This window comes from Typopeltis vanoorti, chromosome 15 (assembly GCF_054136105.1).
Source record: "Typopeltis vanoorti isolate ZY-2024b chromosome 15, IOZ_Tvanoo_1.0, whole genome shotgun sequence".
NCBI classification, from domain to species: Eukaryota; Metazoa; Arthropoda; class Arachnida; order Uropygi; family Thelyphonidae; genus Typopeltis; species Typopeltis vanoorti.
This window is the reverse complement of record NC_143563.1, coordinates 24,165,319-24,187,991: the sequence shown is the minus strand read 5'-3', so window position 1 is coordinate 24,187,991 and position 22,673 is coordinate 24,165,319. Positions and strand designations below refer to the sequence as shown.

The window sequence follows — 22,673 nt, the reverse complement described above, 5'->3', positions numbered from 1 at the left end:
TGGAAAGTAAATGCAGTGCAAGATATTAATTAATTAATTTATTATTATTATTTTTTTTTCAGTAAAGAAGACTAAATATAAAATTTCTTAGTGTTATAAAATAATATTATTGGAGGAAAAGTAGACTAGTATTGCACCCGCAGATGGCAATTTAGCTTATGCTGCTTTACACAATAATGATAGGATTTACGTGATTTTATTATCTTTTTCTTTATTATAATCACTCAAAATTGCACCTCGGATCTTAAACTAACTCTGCAAAATAGAACTGTGCAAGACGTGGTTATTATGCAGGAAAAGTGGAGTCGTTTTCGAAATGCACGTGTTTTCGATAACTGAAACACGTCACCTGAATTAGCTCTGATAAAAAGAAAAAATCACACCTGGATGGATGTCTAAACGCGCAGAACAGAAAAACGACGAACGGTTAGAAGAATAAATATTCTTAAGTTGTGTTGCCCTTTCTCCTTAACTATTCTTAAATATTTTATTCTTCCGTAATAACTATTCTAAATATTAATAGTTAGAATAGTTATTAGGGATATGTAATTAGTTAACTATAAATATTAGTTGGATGTAACTATTCTCCCTAAATATTTTTAAACAGGGTGCTCTTTCCCCCTAACCACCCTATCCGAGTTCTGTAACAATTAATATTCCATCTACAGAGCCTGGTAAGAAAGAATATGAATAACGTTCTGGTTTAAGCCTAATCTGTTTTTGATATTATTTGCTTTTCGGTAGTTTTACTAAACTAGTCCTAAATCAGCGATGATGGTAGATTATGATTCAATTATTAGCCTTGTTCTTCCTAATGAGAGAATATTTAAAAAAAAATTTTAAAAAAAATTGTCCCATACCGTGAAAAATATCTGAATAAAAGGTAGACGCAAATGATACAGGTGCGAACATCAGTGCCATCTAGTGAGAGTAATAAGCATTCTAAATGGCACACGTGTTCGACTGTGAGAAAATGAAGTCCAAATAAAGTATACCAAAGAGTCGCCCTCCCCACCAACGAGTCAAAGTAATATATTCCAGACGTCCGTTAAGAGGTCGCCCTCGCATTACTACGAAGCATGAAGACATATTTTTGGTTATTAACAACAAAACGTAATTGACTCATCACGGCAGGTCAGCTCCATTGAAGCACAGGCACGTGGATGTCTTGACAAACTGTGGCAAGATGTCTCAACAAACAGGCCTATATGCTCGAAGGCCTGTAGTTTGCGTCCCTTTATTCACGGCTCATCGTAAAGCACGTCTTCAGTGGTCTTGTATCCCTAAAAATTGGACAAGACACCAGTGGACTGCTAACCATTGCGAGAATGTGCTTGAAGGAGATCGATACAGTGGTGTTGAGATGGTGTGGAGGAGCATTATGTTTAATGGACGTGCTGTAAGAGAATTCATCTTTATATATATGTGGTAATGCCACACCATATCGTACAAGAGCAGTGGAGATGCTTCTGGGGACCGAGGATATTCAATGAATGGAATTGAGTGGCAGCACGCTTTCCCGATCTCAACCCTATAGAACACGTTTTGGACGCCAAAGGGAGACGCACTGCTGCTCGGAATTCCCCTCCACAACACGAACAAGGCCTTATCCTTGCTTTGAAGGAGGAGTGGACCAGTTTGTCTCATAAACTTCCTGAATCACTTGGTGCTAAGCATGGTACGACGTTTGTGACAGCTGCATCGTAGTTCAGGATGGACATGTTCCACACTGAAATGTCTCTCTGCATAGTTTTCTGCAAGCACAGTACATTTGATCCTTAACTATATCCTTAGGTAATTTGTAACTTTTGCCAACAACGTATTGCAGCTTAATTCGTACGAAATTTATAACACTTTTGTGTGTGTGTGTGTGTGTGTGTGTGTGTGTGTGTGTGTGTGTGTGTGTGTGTGTGTGTGTGTGTGTAATGTAATGTATTAGTATGCCGGCAGTAAATTTCCGTCCACATTTGGCTGTAGTCATGAAAATCTTTTCGTATAAGGGCCTTAACTTTTGGATACCAGTGTACTTATTGAATAAATTGACAAACACATTCATTTTATATATTCAGTTAGTCTCAATTTACACTCGACAAAATAATAATAATAATAATAATAATTAAATAATTGTGCAGGCTGAATAAAAGCGATCCCTGTATTAACGGGGTCTGAAGTTAAATACTTCTTACTGCGAACTATTGAAATAGTTGAGATTCTGCTTCTTAAAATCTCCATCGGACTCTTCCCATTCAAGTGCAGTCTCCATGGAAACCACGAGACATGTGGTGAGAATCCTCTCTTTTCCACATACTGTAGTAAGAATTCATAGCTGTCATCCGTGTGTGTGTGTTCATGGGTTGGTTTACCTGTTTTCAGGAACGAAAAACCCGACTTTCCGGGTTAAAAAAAAAAACCCTACCTTCGTATGAGACTGGCTAACCAACGTTCAGTCAAAAGGCTTCCTCTGTACTACGGCAGCTCTACGATGTTCTTTAATTGAGGAGACCTTGGTCCGAATCCCGAGCGGAATGCGATGAACTGCGTGTTTCAACGGAAGGTAAGTGAATCGGCGTTTCTCGGGCATTTTCACCCCACAAAACAGAGCAACCGAGTGAACACGACCAATCAGACGCGAGGCGTTGACCTCGCCGTTTTACTTTCTTCGATCATAAATCAAAAAATAAAGAAAAAAAACTTCCGTAACAAAATCTTCTCTCCACTTGTGACGCCACTCGGTAAATGCGGTGGAAGAGGAGGGGGCGGAGATCCCATTACTTTAGAGTAACGCGAACGGCAGGTAGTGCCGAAACAGAATTCGTCACCCATCGAACCACGTGATTCCTGAGGCAACTTACGAAAGGGTAAAGGTCAAGTGGAGAGAAAAAGAAGAAGAAAAAAAACGTCAACACTGCAAGCAAGAATCTTCAACGTGCGCTTAAGGTGGGTGGGTGGGGATTGGTTGCGAAATTCAGTACGCTCGGTAAAAGTCCCCGAGAGAGAAGGTCAATGTTCGGTAAAGCAGGTAAAGAGCACACACCTCTGCGGAAAAATCCCCAGTTAGGGGATCCACATAAGGGAAATTGCATGTGGGCGTCGCGTCATTTATATTACGACGATGATTAAATCTCCCGATGCCCGTTCCGCATGGACGCAGGTCACCGAAGAAAAGTACAAACGTTGGATCTGTTTTATGGAAGCCCGAATGTTGTCGACTTCCTTTCGCCAGTTCCGTCATTCTGAAATTCAATAATAAATCAACTTTGTCCCTATTCGGCGACAAACTACGGAAAAGTGACAAAGATGCGCAGATTACAGAACATCCTCAGTTTGCGCATGTGTCGCCCAGTCGGCATTTCGCATTTTCGCCAACAAAATCTCCAAAAATAAAACGTACGACTCTTCGACGGACGTCGTGGTCCGAAACATCCAGGGGTGACGTCAAAGCGCGCGCAGCAGATCCGGTTTGCTCGCCATTAACGTGAACCCGAGCGATTCTATCGCACGAACGACGACACGCCCTGCCGTACGTACAAAACCTCGGAAAGAGTTCCTCAACTTCTGCGCTCCTTGACCTCCGGAATAACGCCGGTCGTGAGAGGAACGCTACGAAAAGGCGACCGTGGGACAGGAAGGCAATCAGCGGCATATACCGAACTGCGCCGAATCGTAGAAATCAACCCCTTATGGGACGGGTCACGTGACACGCCACCGCAGACAATGGGCCGAAGCGCGCGCGCACATTTCCATTACCTGCGGGAAAAAAGGAACGAACAATAACATCTCCGGAGTGGGTGGGAAACGACCCCGACTAGCATCCAATGGAACTCTGGGATCGACGCGTACGATACTCTGACCCCGCGTGGAAGCTTCACCTGGCATCGAAACGCTTCAGGTGCAAAACCGGATGAACCCGATGGTTGTGTTGATGAATGTTCCCGAGTGGGTCAGCACTTGTCGCTGTTTTTCGACATGTGGGTTGGTCGCGAGGATTTTCGATCAACGCGAGCAATCATCTCCCAATCACTACCATTGTCAGCAATTGGCGTTCGCATTACGACGCCCGACGACCTTGAACGGTATTGCACTCGTCCACCGACGACAAAGTCGGCGGGGCTGTCGTCCACACTCCAGTTCTGCTCGTGTAGGAAATAAAATCGGTTCAACCTTCAGGAACGCCACAATTCGCACGAATTTATAACATCAGTCACGTTAGATCGCAAGGTCTACTCCCCCACCACACCCCCGCCCCACCCCACCCCACCCTAGCGGGTTCATGCACACTAAAACCCTCTCGCTACGTCATCAAACAGAACAGGTCCGAGGGAACGTCCCCACTTAACACCATCGCAAACCCCACCTCGAAATGACACGAGGCATTTCGCAAGTATTTAGAATGCGTACAAACCATGCATTGGTGTGTCCATTTAGATGAGGCAACCGGCCGTGACGTGTTCTCATTACTTTAATCACACCCGTCAAGAAAAAGGTTCCAACAGGATGTTGAATAACAACAGAGTCAGTAGGAATAGGTATGCATACCCCCCACCCAACACCCCTGAACTCCCAATTTCAATAGATTTGCTAAGCCTAAAAATAATCGGCCACTCATTTTATATTTCGATCATCGTGTGTGTGATTGTGTGAACATTTTTCCTTAATTCTTGAACCGGTTTTGTTTCCCACCACGGGATGGGGGGGGGGGGCTTAACGAGCCATTTAGGATTAAACATCTGTAACTTTCTACCCTCTATTGACTTAAGCTTGGTGGAACTAAAACTCCTTATCTTCCGTATACTCTTTTGTTGGGCGTCTTTTCTTCTCTTCAAAGCTCACTCCCATCCCCCCCCCAACCCATCCACCTGTGTATTACAAAGAGGATAAGATGTCACTAAGGGGAGACGAAGCAAATCAGAATATTTTTTTCTTTGCAGTTCTGCTTACACGACAACAACTGAAGACCAAGTGACGTAATCGTGACGTCATCAATATATACAGCACGTTTATAGTAATTGAAATTGTCCATCATCACTCCAATTACGCATATACAATTATTAAGCAGCTATGATTAAATTCATTTTTATATCTAAGAGAGTCACGAGGCGTTCCACTCAATACTACAAATGCACTTAATAATATTGTGTTCACCGTTTCAGTTTATTTCAATTGTTTGTTCGTTTGCAACTAATTAGTACATTTTTTCTATTTATTTATTTATAAAAAAAAAAGATTTCACGTGTTTAGCAAATTAGTTTCGTCAGTCTATGGAAACCATGGTAACCAAAGGTAATACATCGAAAACTTGAATGTATATTAGCGTATTTCTTTTTATGGTTGATTTCAAATGCCTAATGAAATTTACATATAGCAGACGAGAAATGACAGTAGAAAAGAACAAGCTAAAAAAAAAAAAAAAAGCATTGTTGAAATCTCAGCTTTCAACAAAATTTTGTATGAACGTTGTTTGAAACATTCAAGTGATAACAATGATATTTGCGTGTTTATTTCAGTATTGTTGAAAACTAATTATTACTGACACACGTGTACAATTGCATAAAGACTAACAATACGATTTTATTGCATTGCTTTTAAAACACTTGTAATAATGCTCTATTTTTCAAACACATACTAATAAAACCGAACGCATATGTATTACAAAAAGTGTCTTAGAAAATGGCATAATATTTCTTTTTTTTTTTTTTTCCTTTTTCAGATTTACTCACCGCTTTTTTCAGTCCAAAAGACTTCTTCCTCTTTAGTCTAGCTCTGGGAATATGGGGAGAAAGAAGAGGTAAATCGGCCAACGATTCTAAAGACGGGGAACGGCATGTACAGCAGTCTCCGAACATCCGGTGGCCTTCGAACCAGGGAGAATGACACAAGTCTGAAGCACACGTACACATCGCAATCAAGGTACACACAAGGAAAAAGGAAATGGGCGAAAATTCGATGAAAGTCAATTATCCCAAGTCACAGTCGACAATGACTTCGGTTATACTGGGTCTGGAAATAGCACCCAACAATCCACATTGTTTAAATCAAATTCTTTGCCATTATTGGACTTTTTTTAAGCGACAGAACCAACACACGGTGCATTTGTATGCCACTCGTATTACGCTATCAATGCCTGCAGTAAATGAAACAGCAAATCGAATTTTTCAAGTATCCTCCATCCAGAACACGTGCTTGTTAATCTCCCGGCTGTTTTCTACCGATGCCTGCTGTGAGAGATCGGTCATTTAGGGACTGGTGACACTACAAAGCGGTCTACCACCCTCCTAGATAATACTACCCCACAAAAACCAAACGACGCACCATCCCAGCAGGGGAACCAACGTTTCTCTAAGGGCACGAAACGCGTTTAAAAATCCCAAGACGATGGTTGTCTTACATTCCGTTAATAGTCGGACGGTAAGCTCGCCACTTAGGACACCCCACTGCTACTCTTCAATTTCATTGGTTGGTGGCTACTGGGATGGGCCTACTTACGAACGCCGAACAGGGAGAGCGGGTTCGCGGTGACGCAATCTCGAGTAGATCTGTGACGTACCCCCTGCTGTAACTAATTGAAGTTGGAGTGGTGTTTGTTGCTGTTTTCAATGGATTTCGTGCTGTCTTTGGTGCACCAAATTGGACAACAAAAGACTCGTAGTTTATTAGGAGATTAGCATGTTAGGGAAGGAGAAAACGGTGGTTCTTTTGCTTATCAAATCGCACGCAAAAAAAAAAAAGCTCGATTTTTTTCTTTCCAACACTGAAGTCAATTCAGTTTTTGAAGCATCTTTGGGATAATTTCACAACTTGAATTAATTCATTAATTATCGTATGATGATACACGGCCGTGAGTCCCCTTTACGGGAATGTACGGCACCATCTTTGTCCCCCCCCCCAAATTTTATCCAGGCTCCGGAACTGGCATAGCTGACGAATCAGGTCTATGGCTGGGTCAGTATTCGTGATTGTAATCTGTGTGTGTCCACGGGCTGGTTTGCCTACTTGCGGATGAAAAACCACAGATAAATTGGTAAAAAAAACCTGCTGTCCACGCCCAAGACCGGCTAACTTGGCTATGGCTGAGGAAGATCCTCAGGATGATCTTCAGGAAAAAGGAAGTTAAAAAAACCTTCGGCCATACTCAAAAAAAAAAAAAAAGATAATTTGTGAACAAATGAATTTCAACACTCAAGTCATTAATGCCACCTATTTTCATCACGTGACTGTGCCAATGTTACTAACGAAGCTTACGCAAGGGTTTAGACGTCAAACCCATTCTCTATTATCCCCCTTTGTCGTTTTCGTTTTGTTTTTTTTTTTCCCGTGTCCCATGTGCACAATAGTACATTACAAACAAAAGCCTTCAGGAACCACCAAAAAAAAAAAAAAAAAGAAACGCTATTTCGTGACATGGACACAATAAGGATTCGCATTAGCTTCATTTAATTGCTCCCATTTACCCAAAAGTCTTTAGTGTCCGCAGGCGATGCACAATACGGCGGGACATCACCTATCAATCACCGGGGAAGTCCGTCACGCTGCTTAACTCCACTAACATCACCTGAAGACATCTAAATAGCTCCCCCCCCCCTCCACCTCTTCAGTCACCGTGCTTAGCAGCGAACAGTTTGAAAAGGTCATCGTTTGTGCGGCCGTTTCCTGTAAGGACAATAATTGTCCGTGGTCACCCCCCTGCACAACAGAGCCTTTGAATGAAAGAAAGAAAAAGAAAAATCGGTTTGTATTTCTCTGCAGATAAATCCCCGCATTGTGTTATTTATAACTCCATTCTATTGACGCAAACAGAGTTCTCGTTGTTTCGTGGGTCATCCTCGGCTTTCGTATTGCTGCCGTACCTAATTGTAGGTTCAGTTATTTCTCGGTTTTAATTCTCATTTCTGGTTGAACTGTTAGATTTCAATATTTACGTCTTTTCTTATGGGCAACATTATAATTTGGGGTTGTCGGAACTCTCTATGATCTCGATTTCAACTGTCATAACTGAAGGTGAGTTATCCAGTCTCGTAAGGAGGTTGAAGGAGATTCTTACTTGACAAGCGGTTCTTGATTCCAGAAAACAAACTCAATAGATATTAGAAATTAATAAACAGTGGCTAAAGTACCCAACTTTCCAACCAATACGCTCCCGGTCCGAACTCCGCCATCGGTTGGTGTTTGTGAGTGTCTTTAGATGGAAGATGAATTTTGTTGCCCCATCCTGAGAACCATCGCACCTGCCGAAGACCTAACTGCTTGAAAATGCTCCATGTTTGGTATATATGGGATTTCGGGACTAAGGAAAAAAAAAAATTATTACTCCGTTCATCGTATTAATTGGCTATAATTTACAACCTTTCGTGGGTGGAAGCCATATGAAAAAAAAAAAAAAAAATATCGATTTTATAGCCTCAGATCCCTCGAGTTCGGTTATAATGTCAAGACAGACTTCTTTTTTTTTTTTTTTTTTGCGTATTTTTAGAGCCATCACTGCGATCAGCGAAGAAATATGCATCTCTCTCTCTCTCATTAAGCAGCATTAACAGAATGGGGACGTAGCTAACAAGAATAGATATTGTTATGATATGAATAGATATGTTAGCCAAATGTTAAAAGAGAAGACATCGAGATTTAAAAAAAAAAAGATCAGAACGAATCCACTTCATCCTTTGTTAATCCACTACTATATACGAGGGTGGTGTGAACAGTTCTCGGCCTCGCCCATAAATGGCAACATTATCGGCAAGATATTTTATTTTTTCTAAATTGGTACATCTGTCATAAACATCCATGTGAAATTTCAAGTCATTCTATTAAGTAGTTTTTGTTTTATAAGCTGTCTGAAGTAACAGTGTTGTCCGTATCCCTTGAAATGGATAAAATTGAGTATCGTGCGGTTATAAAATTCTTTGCAAAAGAAGGTTTAACGCCAAAAGAAATTCATTCGAAGTTCATCAACGTTTATGGGCACTCTTCTCCTTCGTTTTCGACAATTAAGAAATGGCCTGCCGAGTTTAAACGTGGCCGTACTAGCCTTGAAGATGATCCACGTGAAGGACGTCCAAAAAGTGTAACAACACCAGAAATCAGGAATCTGGCCAAGTGCACGATTTGGTATTGGATGACCGGCGAGTCAAAGTGATTGAAATTGCTGAGACTATAGGCATTTCATGAGAATGTATAGGATATATTTCGCATGAAGAATTGCAAATGAGAAAGCTTTGCGCAAGATGGGTGCCACGCAGATCAACAACGCACTCACATGAAAATCTCTGAACAGTGCTTGGAGCATTTTAACAAGAATAAAACTGATTTTGTGCTTCGATTTATTACTATGGATGAGACTTGGATTCACCTTTACACACCAGAATCCAAACAGCAGTGAAAACAGTGCACAAAAGCAGGTTGTTCAGCGCCAAAGAAGACAAAGTCGGTTCCATCAGCAGGAAAAGTCGTGGCATCGGTGTTTTGGGGTTCTAAAGGCATTTTGTTTATTTGTTATCTTGAAAAGGGTAAAATAATAACCGGAAAATATTATTCCGATCTTTTAACCAGAGTAGACGAAAAAATTCGTGTGAAAAGACCAGCTTGCAGAATAAAAATATCATCTTTCATGAGCACAATGCACCTGCCCACAAAGGTGTTTTGGCAATGGGAAAATTAAGGGATCTGCACTATGAATGGTTGGAACATCCACCCTATTCCCCAGATTTGGCTCCCTCTGACTTCTGTCTCTTCCCAAAACTAAAACTCTTCTTCGCTGGTCAGCGTTTTTCTTCAAATCAAGAAATGATTACAGCTGTAGAGAAATATTTTGCAGATCTTACTCTGAACCACTACAGGGTCAGGATAATGGCGCTGGAATAAATGTATTAGTCTTAACGAAGGTTATGTTGAAAAATGAAAATAATTTTGAAATGAAAAAAAAAAAAAAAAAAAAATATATATATATATATATATATATATATATATAAAATATATATATCGTTTGATAAGCGAACTCCTCACCCCCAAATGTAGTCGATATTCATATGAAGAAATACATATTTAAGTAAAACGTATGTAACAATCTTGGGCAAAGAAAACCTTTGCATTTATCAGACAGATGTTAGTACGTGAGAAAATGGAAAATAGTTTTCAATTTACAATATTAATAATAATTAATCCCGGTAATACACCCAAAAATCTGTGAAGAAACACAAATCCGTCCAAAAGAAGAGTTTATATGTCCGGGAAAAAAAAAAAAATGTGTCGACTGTAGTGTGCTCAACGTTCAAAGTTTTCTAATTACATATTTACAACTCTGTATTGATCAACATCAATACAAAATTATGCTCCGTGTTTCCATGGCAACAAGCTTATATGTTCCCATAGTCCCAGCATGGGTGCGAAGCCCATCTAGGACCGGAAGGAACTTGAAGATTTTTTTTTTTTTTTTTTTTTTTTAATCTGAAGGAGAGTTAGCCGGTTTCATATGGGGGTTAGCAAGAGTATTTCTTCCGGAAATGGAAGTTTCAACGAAACAGACACACAGGCCAGAAGAAGACACGTACTTTACGGATATCATTGACTGAACTCCCAGCTTTAGTAAATTCAACCATAGCAACAGCAGTATATTTCGAGAATCAAATACACGAATAGTCTCTAGCGAAAGGGGGGGGGGGGTCAAAGGATCCCTATATTATATCATACAAGGTGAAATGTTCATCCTTGCAATATGTCGGGTGTGAACCAAAAAAAAAAAAAAAAAACAAGCAATGTGTTCAGTGAGAGAACGAATAAATTATATTAATAACGTGATAGATAAATGCAGAAAAAAAATGAAAAAATAAAGAAATCATAACAGTTTGTGAATCGCTTCCCCCTACCATGCAAACTTCCCCCTCTTAATATTTATCAATCACCTTGAAGTCCTGATTCGCCATTGATTTTTGATTATTGTTGACCAAAGCATTTTATTTATGCCATTCTATCCCACTGATTATTTTATTCGTATTCTATTATCTATCTATTATTTTTAGTATTTACAAGTAGTATTTTAGTTATTCATCATAGAACGTTTTTTTTTTATCTTCTAAAATTGCGTTTATATTCCCCCCCCCCCTGTCCCCTCATGTTTCGGTTATATATGGCAAGCAGGTTATCAGCACCACCCTCCACATTCCAGCTAAGATAATAAATCTTCTTTATAAAGGCCATGAACCGCGGACATGCCTAGGAATTTTTTTTTTAGCTCATTCTTATTAGTTCTAGATATTTTTCACAAAATAAGATACGTGAGTATTTCTGTGCTACAGATATTTCTCCTTTTCAATAGATCAACGTGTTATCAACCCCTCTCTCGTAAAATTCGCGCTCATTTTTCAACAACAATGAAGGACCCTCCCCCCCCCCCCAAAAAAAAGTGCCGGAGAACGCAAAAGTCAATAAACTCATGTAAGCTTCTTGCACTATTCAGTTATTTTAAAAGCAGGTATTTTGGGGCGGAGTTCAGCATCGATAAAATCTTGAAGACATATCAGCGTTTGATTGAAATTAAGATTTTTTTTTTTAAAAAAAATCTCGTGGATTGCTTTTAGCTCCTTCGCAAACGAACTTCTATAACAATAACAAGTAAAACAGCAGAAGATAGTGAACAAGTATTGTTGTAACTGGCTCTATAATTAAAGGCAATTTACACGAAGAATTCGATTGTTGTGCGACAATGGCCATGACAATACACGTGCGATAAAAAACAAAATAAAATGTACATTTCTCAGAAGTAGTTAGGAATTATATTGTTCATTTAATTAATATGGAGAATGAACCATTGCTTGTTTATTGTCTCTTGCAATATCCGACTCAGGATGAAGAGACTTTTTATTTATAAAAAAAAAACTCTGATTACAGGAATGTGACATTAAAAGGTCATTCCAATTAATTGAACAAACCGCTGAAGCATCAGAAATGTAATTCTTATCTGATGCTATTTCTGCGTGCATTAACGTTGTTCCATATTTTATCGGTTGTTCCTCCGATTGTTTAACTTTGCGCTTTATGGAGCAACCGATGAGTCATTCTTCACATGGCTGTGTCTATGACGTCACAACCCAATAAGGCCATTTCCGTTTGTACAATAAATAAAGAAAAATAGTGTTATCAGTGAGAAACATACCATCGGTAGAACCAAGCTTCCTTAAAAAAAAAAATAATAATAAAATAAAAAGAAGTCTTACAATAGAAATCTTAGAAAAAATAATATTTAATAAAATTCTGATACACTACATATCATTTGGCAACCATTACTGCGTTGTCATGGTAACGTAAACACCCAATTTCGTCTAAAACTATAAAGTTCTTTCTTCAATATTGGATTAATTTCGTTACTAAAATTTTAGGGGTACACCACCAGGTGGCACTGCGGGTTTGGTGGTTTATATTATCTCTTGATGTTATGCAAATAGCCGATTAAAAGCTTAAGGACTCATGCATTCCCTATAATTAATATTTCTATTATTCCTTCCACTACCTGTAATATCGTAATAATGACTATGGCGGGGTTTGTAATGATCACGACTGGTACAAAGCTGAACAATCACCTGACCTGATGAGCATGCGCACTGTCCAAGAGCCCGATTTAATAGCATTACCGCTAATACAGTTTATAATTTGTAAGCGAATTCCATAACGCAATTAGATCTCATTTGTTACTGCTGTTCGCTGTCGACGAAAGACAATTTCGCCCGAAAGAGGGGCTTAACCTTCTCCCCCCCCATAGGGAACTCGCCCCCCTTACTATTCCGGTCACGTCTTTTCAACACCGTTTCAGGTAGCGGCCAGTGCACGTCTTGGATTGCTTTTATTTCGCGAGTACGTGCATTACGAAAAGACTCTCCGCCAATCTCAGCACAAAACGGTTTCCTCTGTCTACCGGGGACCCCTGGAGAGATGGGACCTGCTGACGAGGTGCGCCAACACGGGCACAAGTGCTAAATTCTGTCTAATCGAATTAGTGTGTGACGCACACTGAACTTCGGTAGGGGAGATTAATGCAGATGGTAGAGCGAGCTATCTTTGTATTTTACCTGCATAATTAAACACACGTTCTTGTTAGTAGCTGCAACACTCACCCTTCTCCATTCCTCTTAAAACAGAGACGATAAAAAAAGAAGAAAAAAAAACTTCACAACATGTGCCGACCAGACAATTCTCTGGACTTCGTGAGTTCTTTCCTGTCCTTGTTGGTAAATGCCAATCAATTTCCCAATTTTGTACTTTCTCACTTCGAGGTTTGTAAAGAATAAATCAAAACAATCAAATAATAATTTCATTGTTCACTGCAACAATTAGCATGACTGAAAACTACAACAATTAGCATGACTGAAAACTGCAACAATTAGCATGACTGAAAACTGTAACAATTAGTTGCAGAACACTGAAATCGTCATAAATGCATGATGAAAAAAAAAAAAAAAAAAAAAGAGAAAGAACGAAACCTAATGTACGCTTGGCATCTCCATGGCAACGCATGTTATCGAACTTTTTGTCAATTTCAGATAGGATAAACTTTTAAAAAAATGCATGTAGATATATGGCGTATCACGTAACGTTGCCATGGCAACCACTAGCATTGCCAAACTTTTTTTTTTTTTTTTTTTTTTACTATTCGTTTTCTAGGTAAGCAAAACCTCGTTTTGGTAGCAGGTTCGATACTATTTTACTAGTAAACGAAGTTGAGGATTCACTTACCGCGGGACATCTTACGAAATTCCTCATGGAGAAGCTTCGTCGATCGAACGCCAGAACTCAAATGACATCTCCAATATTCCGATTGTTTCCCGTACGGAGCCAGTAATCAAAAACGATCAGTGCAAAATCAGCATTGACGATCAAATTATACCGTTGTTACTGGGAACTAGAGTAGGGGGCCACGACAATCTCCCTGGCGGGTAATTGGGCGAATCTTTGAAACGCTCTACTTCGATCTCTCTCTCTCTCTCTCCCCCAACGCTTGAACGAGCGAATAATAAATGCCGTATATAGAATGCGCAGTTCGCGTGGAAGCATTGGGTGACGGCGAACAAAAGGGCATCTTTGACCTCCGTGAGTTTCGGGCTGGAGGTCCGAGATCATCGTCGGAAGCAGAGGAAACGATGAGGGACAGTGAAAGGGGGGGGGAGTCTGCACTCTGAATTGATCGGCTATTTCGATCATTGTTTTGTTCTAGCGGAGAGAGAGTGTTCGTGTGAAAGGTCAGGTCACCGCATTTAAGAATAGAACACATTTAAGAAGCATTTTTAGATCGGTGATTGTAAAGACATCCCTTCTATTACCCGAGACGGTCCCAAATCACATTTCCGTCACTAACCCCCCCCCCCCAAGACGGTTTTTAAAATTAATGAAATAAAGAGCCAAAATGGCTTCACTTCGGCGATGTTAAAATTATTTAAATCAAGGGATATTTGATTTCTACCTTAGAGTTTCCTTATTGGGCTTTGAAATAATGTGGGATTAAATATCCCCTTAATTTAAATAGTTTTTAAACTATTTTAAAATACCAGTACATATCAAAAGTAAATCCGCGTGGTTAGCCTACTGGCTGTGCGCTTCGCAACCATATGCATGGGGAAGGGGTGTCCTACGTTCGATACCCGTCGGAGACGTGAGGAACTAAAGGATCTTCTTCAGTCAAGTTAGCAGGTCTTGGGCGTGGACAGCAGGGTTTCCACCCCCCCCCCCCCAGTTTATCTGGGGGTTTTCCACCCGCAAGCAGGCAAACCGGCCTTGAGAACTCAACACTACAGACATAGGATACACCGGGGCGTAGGGGGGACCACTTTATCCTGAGAAAGGTTGAGGTTCGATGATCAATGAACCCTCGACACCTCAAGATACAAGAGAGTAAAAGGAAGAGATGAGATATTAAAAGGACTTTCATAAAAAATAAAAGAAAAAAATCCGAAAGAAAAAAAACAACTAAATCTTGTGATTTTTTAAACATTTCCTGCCTTAAAAAAAATCCTTTTTTTTTCTTTAAAAGTTAGATATAATTTTAAAAAACTCAATAAAAATTAAATTTAAAATCATTAACCCTAAACAGAAGTTTCGATTTAATTATTTATTATTATTATTTAATATTAATTTTTTATAATATTAATTTAATATTAATTTTTATTAATTGCATAATTTAATTTAAATATTTAGTTTTTATTATTTTGCTATAATTGTTTAAAAGTAATTTATTATTATTATTATTATTATTATTATTATTATTATTATTGCATGTTTGATGATAATAAATATATATATATTTTTAGTTGTACAAAGCTAATAACTAAAGTTTGCTAATTAGACTACTAAGCCGATATTTCGGCTTAGTCACCAAGGCATCTTCAGGTACCTACAGTCCTAACTGGTCCTTTTTATGAGTGCGATGATGGACACTTGCTAAAGCTTTCAAAATGATGGCTTCCCAGATGTTTGGGAATGTGATGTAGTCAAGCAGTCATTCTAGGTAGGGGAGACAGACAATCCCATGGATACAGATCATTAGATCCAATGAAAGAAACTCTCATATACAGAAACGGATTTAAATCAGAGAGACTATTTCTAGGATTTGCCATAGCACTACAAAATTCCTCAAACTTCGGGTTCAGGACATTGCCAAAAATCTGACACCATAATTTTGAGACCTTCGGCAAGTATCTACAAAACTGCATCCATAGAGGGCGCCAGTTACGTGCCCACATTTGACAATCAGTGGGTGCTTGCCTTCGTCTAGTGCGTCTACATGCCCGTGTTCAAAATATTTCTTTATACCCATGAGGATGCCCTGGTGAGCAAGCGAAATATTGCCTTAGTAATCTAGTTAGCTAAATGAATTTAGTTCCTCCTCCCCACACACACTGAACATTTTCTTGAGGGGGAGGGGGAAGAAGTAGTCTAGTATGAATCATTGTAACCATCACTTACTTGAAATTTTAGCAAATGAAATTATAAAGCTGTTAGAATAGAAATTATAAAGCCATTCAATGAGGAACCGACTTTTGTGAAGAACTCTTGCCTTTTTCCAAGGGCCTCTATGTCTGGTTAAGATGACATGTTCTGCAAGTCCAGACTGTTCGGGTTCAAGGTATTGAATATAACACTGGTGTTCTTCTAGCCAAATAGAGGCAGATCTTCCTGTTTGTCCGAAATAAGATAATCCACAAGAGCAAGGAATCTGGTAGACACCAGGATGATTTAGATGTGGAAGCTTGTCCTTAGGAGAAGTGAGAAAGGTGGAGATTTTTCTAAACGGTTGAAAGGCAACAAAAATATTCAGTGGTTTTAAAACTTTTGCTATATTCACTGATGCCTTGTACATAAGGGATAGGAATGCACGTTATTTCGTGTGTTTGAAGAGGAAGACATATTAAAACTACTCAAAGCTCTTTTGATGAAGGAATTCTTGTATCCATTAGCTTATCTTTTTACTCTACATTATGGATGTACATTATTGGAAGGCTATTTTTTGGTCTGATCTAGATTGTGAATATATCCGATTTCTAAATCTAACTACTGGTTACCGTATCTTTCAGTTTAGGATCTTAAATTTAGGATCGTCTTAACTTCGCGACTCACCAGCAGATCGCGACCTATAATTTAAGACAGTACATTGAAACATTACGCCTGCGGTTTGCTTCTTCTGCTTTTTTTTTTTTTTCAGTTTTAGAAATAATTTCCGGTCCCACTGTGTAGGGTCCAAATTCCCATCCGCCCTCTTCTAACATTTCAGCATAATTACAGAAATGTTGCAATCATTGACCATGACAATATGGGAGGACTTCCCCCCCCCCCCCCCCAAGAACTTCTTTCGTGGAAAACGAGTCTTGAAATCCCACGTAAAGAATTCTTCAATGTTTGGTATAACCTAACAATCTACAGCAGCCAAAAATTCTCAATACCAACAATCACATTTCGGGGAATCACGTGACGTCTCCATGGCAACAAAAACTTCACCGATCTATGCTATATTGTTCACAAAAAAAAACAAAAAAAAAAAACGCAGAATCAACTTAATTTAGCCTAGTAAAACGAATCAAGATTTTTTTTATTACCTTTTTACGTTGTACCTTGTTGTCCTCTCCACGAATTTTAATAGGACATCCAAAAATACCTTTCAGACAACACGAGACGAGCGCACAGACCCAAAACCTAACTGCTTAAAGTCTTCCCGATCATAACGTTGTCGTTACCGACCTGGCTAATGAAACCTTCGGCAACTCGGGTAATTATACGGAAGGGGTTTTCGAGGGCAGGACAGCGATTTTCGCTTATTACAGAGTTGCTTCATTTTCAATTGCACGCTTTGTCAGCTGAGCTAATGGAACTGATTCACAAAAACCGTGGCGCAACTCTTTTGCTCGCTGCTCCAGTGTGACTCAATGTTCAACGCCTCGACTGTTTTGCTCTCAAGCCCCGTCGCCGATTCATTGAAGCAGCCGAAAAATATTTCCGGAAATTCTGGGTTGTGTGTTGCTCTGTGATCATTCCCAAAGCACCGATTTATTTTCCCAGTGCTTTAAAATCAGTGTCGCACGCACACACACGCACACACACACACACACACACACACACACACACACACACACACACACACACGCAAAATCCTTCACTGCGTCCAAACAATCTTAGAAAAGAACGGCTTCAAAAATAATTGAAAAAAATTAGAGTCAAGAAACCGCTTGACTATTAATCTAATATGACTGGCGGTTTAAATTTCTATTTAAAAAAAAAAAAAAAAAAAAAAACTTCATTCATTAATATGAATTACAATCAACCGTTTTTTTTTTTTTTTTTTTTTTTACTTTTTAAATACAAATTACATCTCTTTATTTATTTATTCGTGTGGGATTCTCCCCGTTCCTTGACCGCCCCTTAGGAATGGAGGGATTAACAGGCAAACCGGCCCATTCTGGGGAACGAAAAACTCGAGTTTCCGGGTGAACCCCCCCCCCTACCTCCGTATAAAACCGGCTAACTCACGTTTAGTCGAAAGAGATTAGATAACGGTTCGAACCCAGGTCTTTCCGACCAAAGGGCTTCGTCTATACTGACCGCTACGGAGGCTCTATTTAATCTATTTAAAAGATTCGACTAACTACGCATAATAAATTTAGTTTCATCCTTTATTCCAAGTAGCAGCAAACAAAGTTTGCGCCTGAAGTATCTTCAGGACTGAGACAACTCGTAGCAAAGGTGGACCAAGCTCTCATCACTCTTTGTCTCAGTATCTCCCATAATGCAAAGCACATCTCCTTGCGGACATGTACAATGCTATGCATTAAGGGAAGGGCCACTACCCAGACCGCTTTCGACCTTTATTGAGGTCTCGTCAGTGGGAGTCAGACCCAGAAGTGGTGTTACTAAGATGGAAACAATGGAGAGGGCATATTTATTTATACGAGTTGCCAAAAGATGTACCACCTTATTATTAAGTTACTCTGGATTTAGAGAAAGATGTTGGAAGTTTTTTCCCACTTCGTTAGACTATAATAAATTTAGTTTAATCCTTTATCCAAGTGTAAGCAATCAAAGTTTGCGCCTGAAGTATCTTCAGGACTGAGGCAACTCGCAGTAAAGGTGGACCAAGCTCTCATCACTCGATTTCTTAGTATCTCCCATAATGCAATGCACATCTCCTTGCGCACATGTATGCTATGCATTAAGGGAAGACCGGTTTCGACCTTTATTGAGGTCTCGTCAGTGGGAGCCAGATCCAGAAGTAGTGATACCAATGTGGAAGCAATGGAGTAGTCATATTTACCTATACGAGTTGCCAAAAGGTGTCTCACCTTGTTTATATTTTTAAAACCACTTGGGAAGCAGTAACAAATCGAACGTTATACTGCAAATACACTGCTTGTAAAGAAGTTAACGGACATCCCCGTGGACAAAGTGCTTATGCCATGTTTGGAGGAATAAATTGGAAGAATGTGATTCTCTGAAGTCAGAGCAACTGTGTCCGGGTGAAATGATTGAGAGAACCGAAGCAGTTTGAAAGAAGGGTTGTGATATTCTACCACAACCCCTCTTTCAAACTGCTTCGGTTCCCTCAATCATTTCACCCGGACACATTAGAAAAATTACAGTTCTATCCTATCTGTCCGGCAACTTAACAAATTGGGCCATCCCAGGTCAACAAAAAGTGATACGATATCGCCATGGAAGCGCAGGGACTCAACTGCAAGGCGGCATACGACTTACCACATTCACCTAACGTGACCATAGGGCGCTACGAAGGATAAAAACCACCATGCATCAGCCGATACGTTGAATGTGGGGTTAGGAGCATCTATTGGATCACGAATCTGCACAAAAACATTCAGAACCGAGGCAATAGGTAAGTAATCTTATCTTGTTTTTTTTTGTTTTTTTTTACGCGTCACTCGATCACAGTAAGTGGCGCTGGGGTCACATGACATAACACCCAAGCGGCTCGAAATGGTAACTGTTAGTACGAAGCAGAGATTGACGATTGAATCCTTTGCAACGGAAGACGTGAGTCCGATGATATCCGTCTGAAAAACGTGTATGGAAACGGTACTTTGAGGTGAGCACAGATGCTGGATCAAACGCTTTAAGAGGAGGTGAAACAGATGGGAGACAAACATCATCACAATTCACAAGAAAAAAAAATTCAAGAGACAGCCTTCGTTGGACAAAGTCAACGTCTGGAACACTGCCGGGCTTGTGGACGTTTTGAGAAAAAAAAAAGAAAAAAAAAAGCATCACGATCAACCTCATATCTGTTACACATAAAGGATGCAACTAGAATGGACTGACTCTCTTCCTCCAAGGGCGCCATTTTTTGAGGGGGGGAGCTGAAAAAAGCTTGTTTGTAAAGAGCTCCAGCGTCCAACTAATGATTTTCTAAGACACTGAATACATCACGTGATTCAGAAATTGCAAAAGTCTGTGGAGGATGACGAAAAGCGTTGAAAAATGATAGAATGCCCACGAGAAAGATGAGGATTCATCTATGGAAAAGCCATTGTTAAGTAAATTAACTATTCTGAGAAAAAATAAATAATTAAAAAAAGATAATAAATTACTTTCATGCCCTCCTTCGTAACTTACAACATTCGTAATAAATTTTGCTAATCTACTTGCTCCTGACTTACATAGTATTTAATTCTTTGCTCTCCCTAAAGCAGTTTTACAAATAAAAAGCTTTGCAGTTCTTTATGAAAGATCTTGAATTTTCTTTGAAAATGTTTCGAAATAAAAAAATCCACTTCCAATAAGTCTTATGAAAGTGTTACGCACTAAAATTTTAAATTTTGACTCGCTCATTAATTCATAATTGCATATTTACGTGTCCATCCTTTAATGTCTCTCGCTGTTCAAAGCTAAATATTTCCTACCTGAAGATTTCTTCTTTGGATGAGTCCTTTAAGTATTTGTTAACTAAAATAAAAGGCACTCAATAATAAATTTAATAAAGCAACAAAAGATTTCTTTATCTCTATATTCTCAAAAAATAAATAAATCGTAGAACACTGACAATAATCAGCCAAATAATACATTAGTTATAATTGTGAATACTAGAGGGCGACAGTTGTCAGATGTATTATTGTTACCGTTCGTCCACTACAGACTACACAAATGCGATGATTTGTGACAATTAGAATTAATACGGAATTTCTTTATGGAAAATATAAAGGATTTATTTTTATAACTAAAGGTTTAGTTTTATTCAATAATTTATTAAGAATTTAATAAATTATTGAATAAAATGAGAAATTGAAAATATCTATAATATTTTCATTTTATAAAAATTATTACTTATAAATTAAAAATCTAATGAAACTTTTAAAACTTAAAATATGAAAATAAACCGGATAATAAATTTTCAGGCCTTGAGGCGGAAAAATTGAGAAATTTGACACGAGCGCGCATGCGTTGCTAATCTAAGTAACTGCTTTAATGAAAATTTTCTTTCATTTTTAAATGTTTGAATAAAGATTTTAACTTACACTCATTTCTTCAGTGGGATAATGAGTAAACGTCCGTTCATCTTGCATCAAAACGCAGTAGCATGGTTTCCACATGGTAACCAATCCCTCTTGTTTCGAGTGAGCTTGTTGGTGGCGCCATCTATTGCTCCTTAGTTGATTAAGTACAGTTTCCTTGTCTATATATATATAAAAATAATAATAATAATAAATCCAAAAATCATCATGAGAAATATTAATGAGCGAAAATCAGATGTATTAAAATAGTATTAAAATTGAAAGAAAAAAACGAATTCAAAAATATACAATTTAAATCAAAAATGGAAATTTATACAACATACGAGAATAAATAAAATGAAAAAAAAAAAAAAAAAGAGCTATTTTACGTGGCCCACGTGTAAACATCGCTCCTTGCTGTAATTTCAGTTTGAATAAAACTACAATATAATTAGTCTGCATTAAAAATCGTCAGTAAGCCCCCAAGATTGAAAAAAATGCATTTCCTTTTAAAGTTAAGTATTACTTGTGCCTTACCATGAATGCGTAAAGTTAATTAGCTTTTTTTTTATCCTTTAGGAAAGCTAGTATTAGCATTTCTCTATTATTATAATGGCGTGACATGAAATATTTAAATTTATCTCTGTCATATTTCTTTAAGTGTATTTTATTCGTTAAAAAAAAAAAGAAATAAAATTAATGAGGTAATGCTTTTTTATTATTATTATCTTCTTTGGAAACTAAATGTAAATTTCAACATAGCATTCGCGTGTTCATGGCCACGCGCACACCTTGTTACACGCTATGGTATCGTCTGATGGAGATTTCAACAATGGCGTAGTTAACAATCCCAATTCACGTTAACATAATAAACTGATCTCAGTGACTTACCTTTTATACTGTTAGAAAATCTAGTGAACAATTTCACAGTTTTGGAAAAACAACTAAATCAGGAAATTGATGTCGAACGTTAGCATCTTATGATGAAAACTAGCTCTCCAAAATACTACAGGTGAAGCAATGCGATCAGAACATCATCCAGAATCTGATTTCTATTTATAAATCCATTTGTCGGTTTCAAAGACGTCAGCGCATATCACCATAGTAACAAGCGCATATCATCAAGGGAGCTGTTTCGATATTCTTCACTTTTTTTTTTTTTTAAAGTCACAATATCTTACGTTAGGTATGTTTACATTAGGTGAGAAGTTAGCATACATGCCCAAGGAAAGAGCACGAGGCTGACCGTGCTGCCATCTAGTGACTCATTTAACAACTAATCCCACATGATTTTTTTATTATTATTTTTTTTTTTTTATAACTAAGATCGGTGTAGTTACAACCTGTTCGGATTACTGCCGGAGGGAACGAGAAGAGTAAGAGCCTTCCGGGTCGTCGTCATCAGTGAACGCGGAATAGTGAATGGCTGCTAGAAATGAGGTGACTACCCTGCCACAGGTAGCTTCAATTAAATACTGCTTAACGTCCCAACCGGACATGCCTGCAGTGTGACTAATTGGGTCTCCCGCCCTCGTCGTGTCAGGGTATAAAGGGGATGAGGGGGGATTTCATCCCACCCCCTATTTGCGTATGAATAGACGCTTTGAGTTACATCCACGCCATCTACGATAATAAATCCATCTCATTCTCACGACGACATCCCTTTGGATGTCGTCGTGAGATCACGACCCTAGAAAGGTCATGATCATATTT

General features: G+C 38.8%; 1 protein-coding gene across 1 annotated transcript in view; it reads right to left on the bottom strand.

The window, feature by feature from the left end:
* Window positions 1-22,673, bottom strand: part of LOC150098509 (ras GTPase-activating protein nGAP-like) — a 298,140-nt gene that overhangs the window by 194,539 nt on the left and 80,928 nt on the right. Inside the window, exon 2 of the mRNA XM_090405246.1 lies at window positions 20,985-21,142. Coding sequence (XP_090261372.1) covers window positions 20,985-21,142 — 158 coding nt within the window. The remainder of the gene's footprint in view (window positions 1-20,984; window positions 21,143-22,673) is intronic.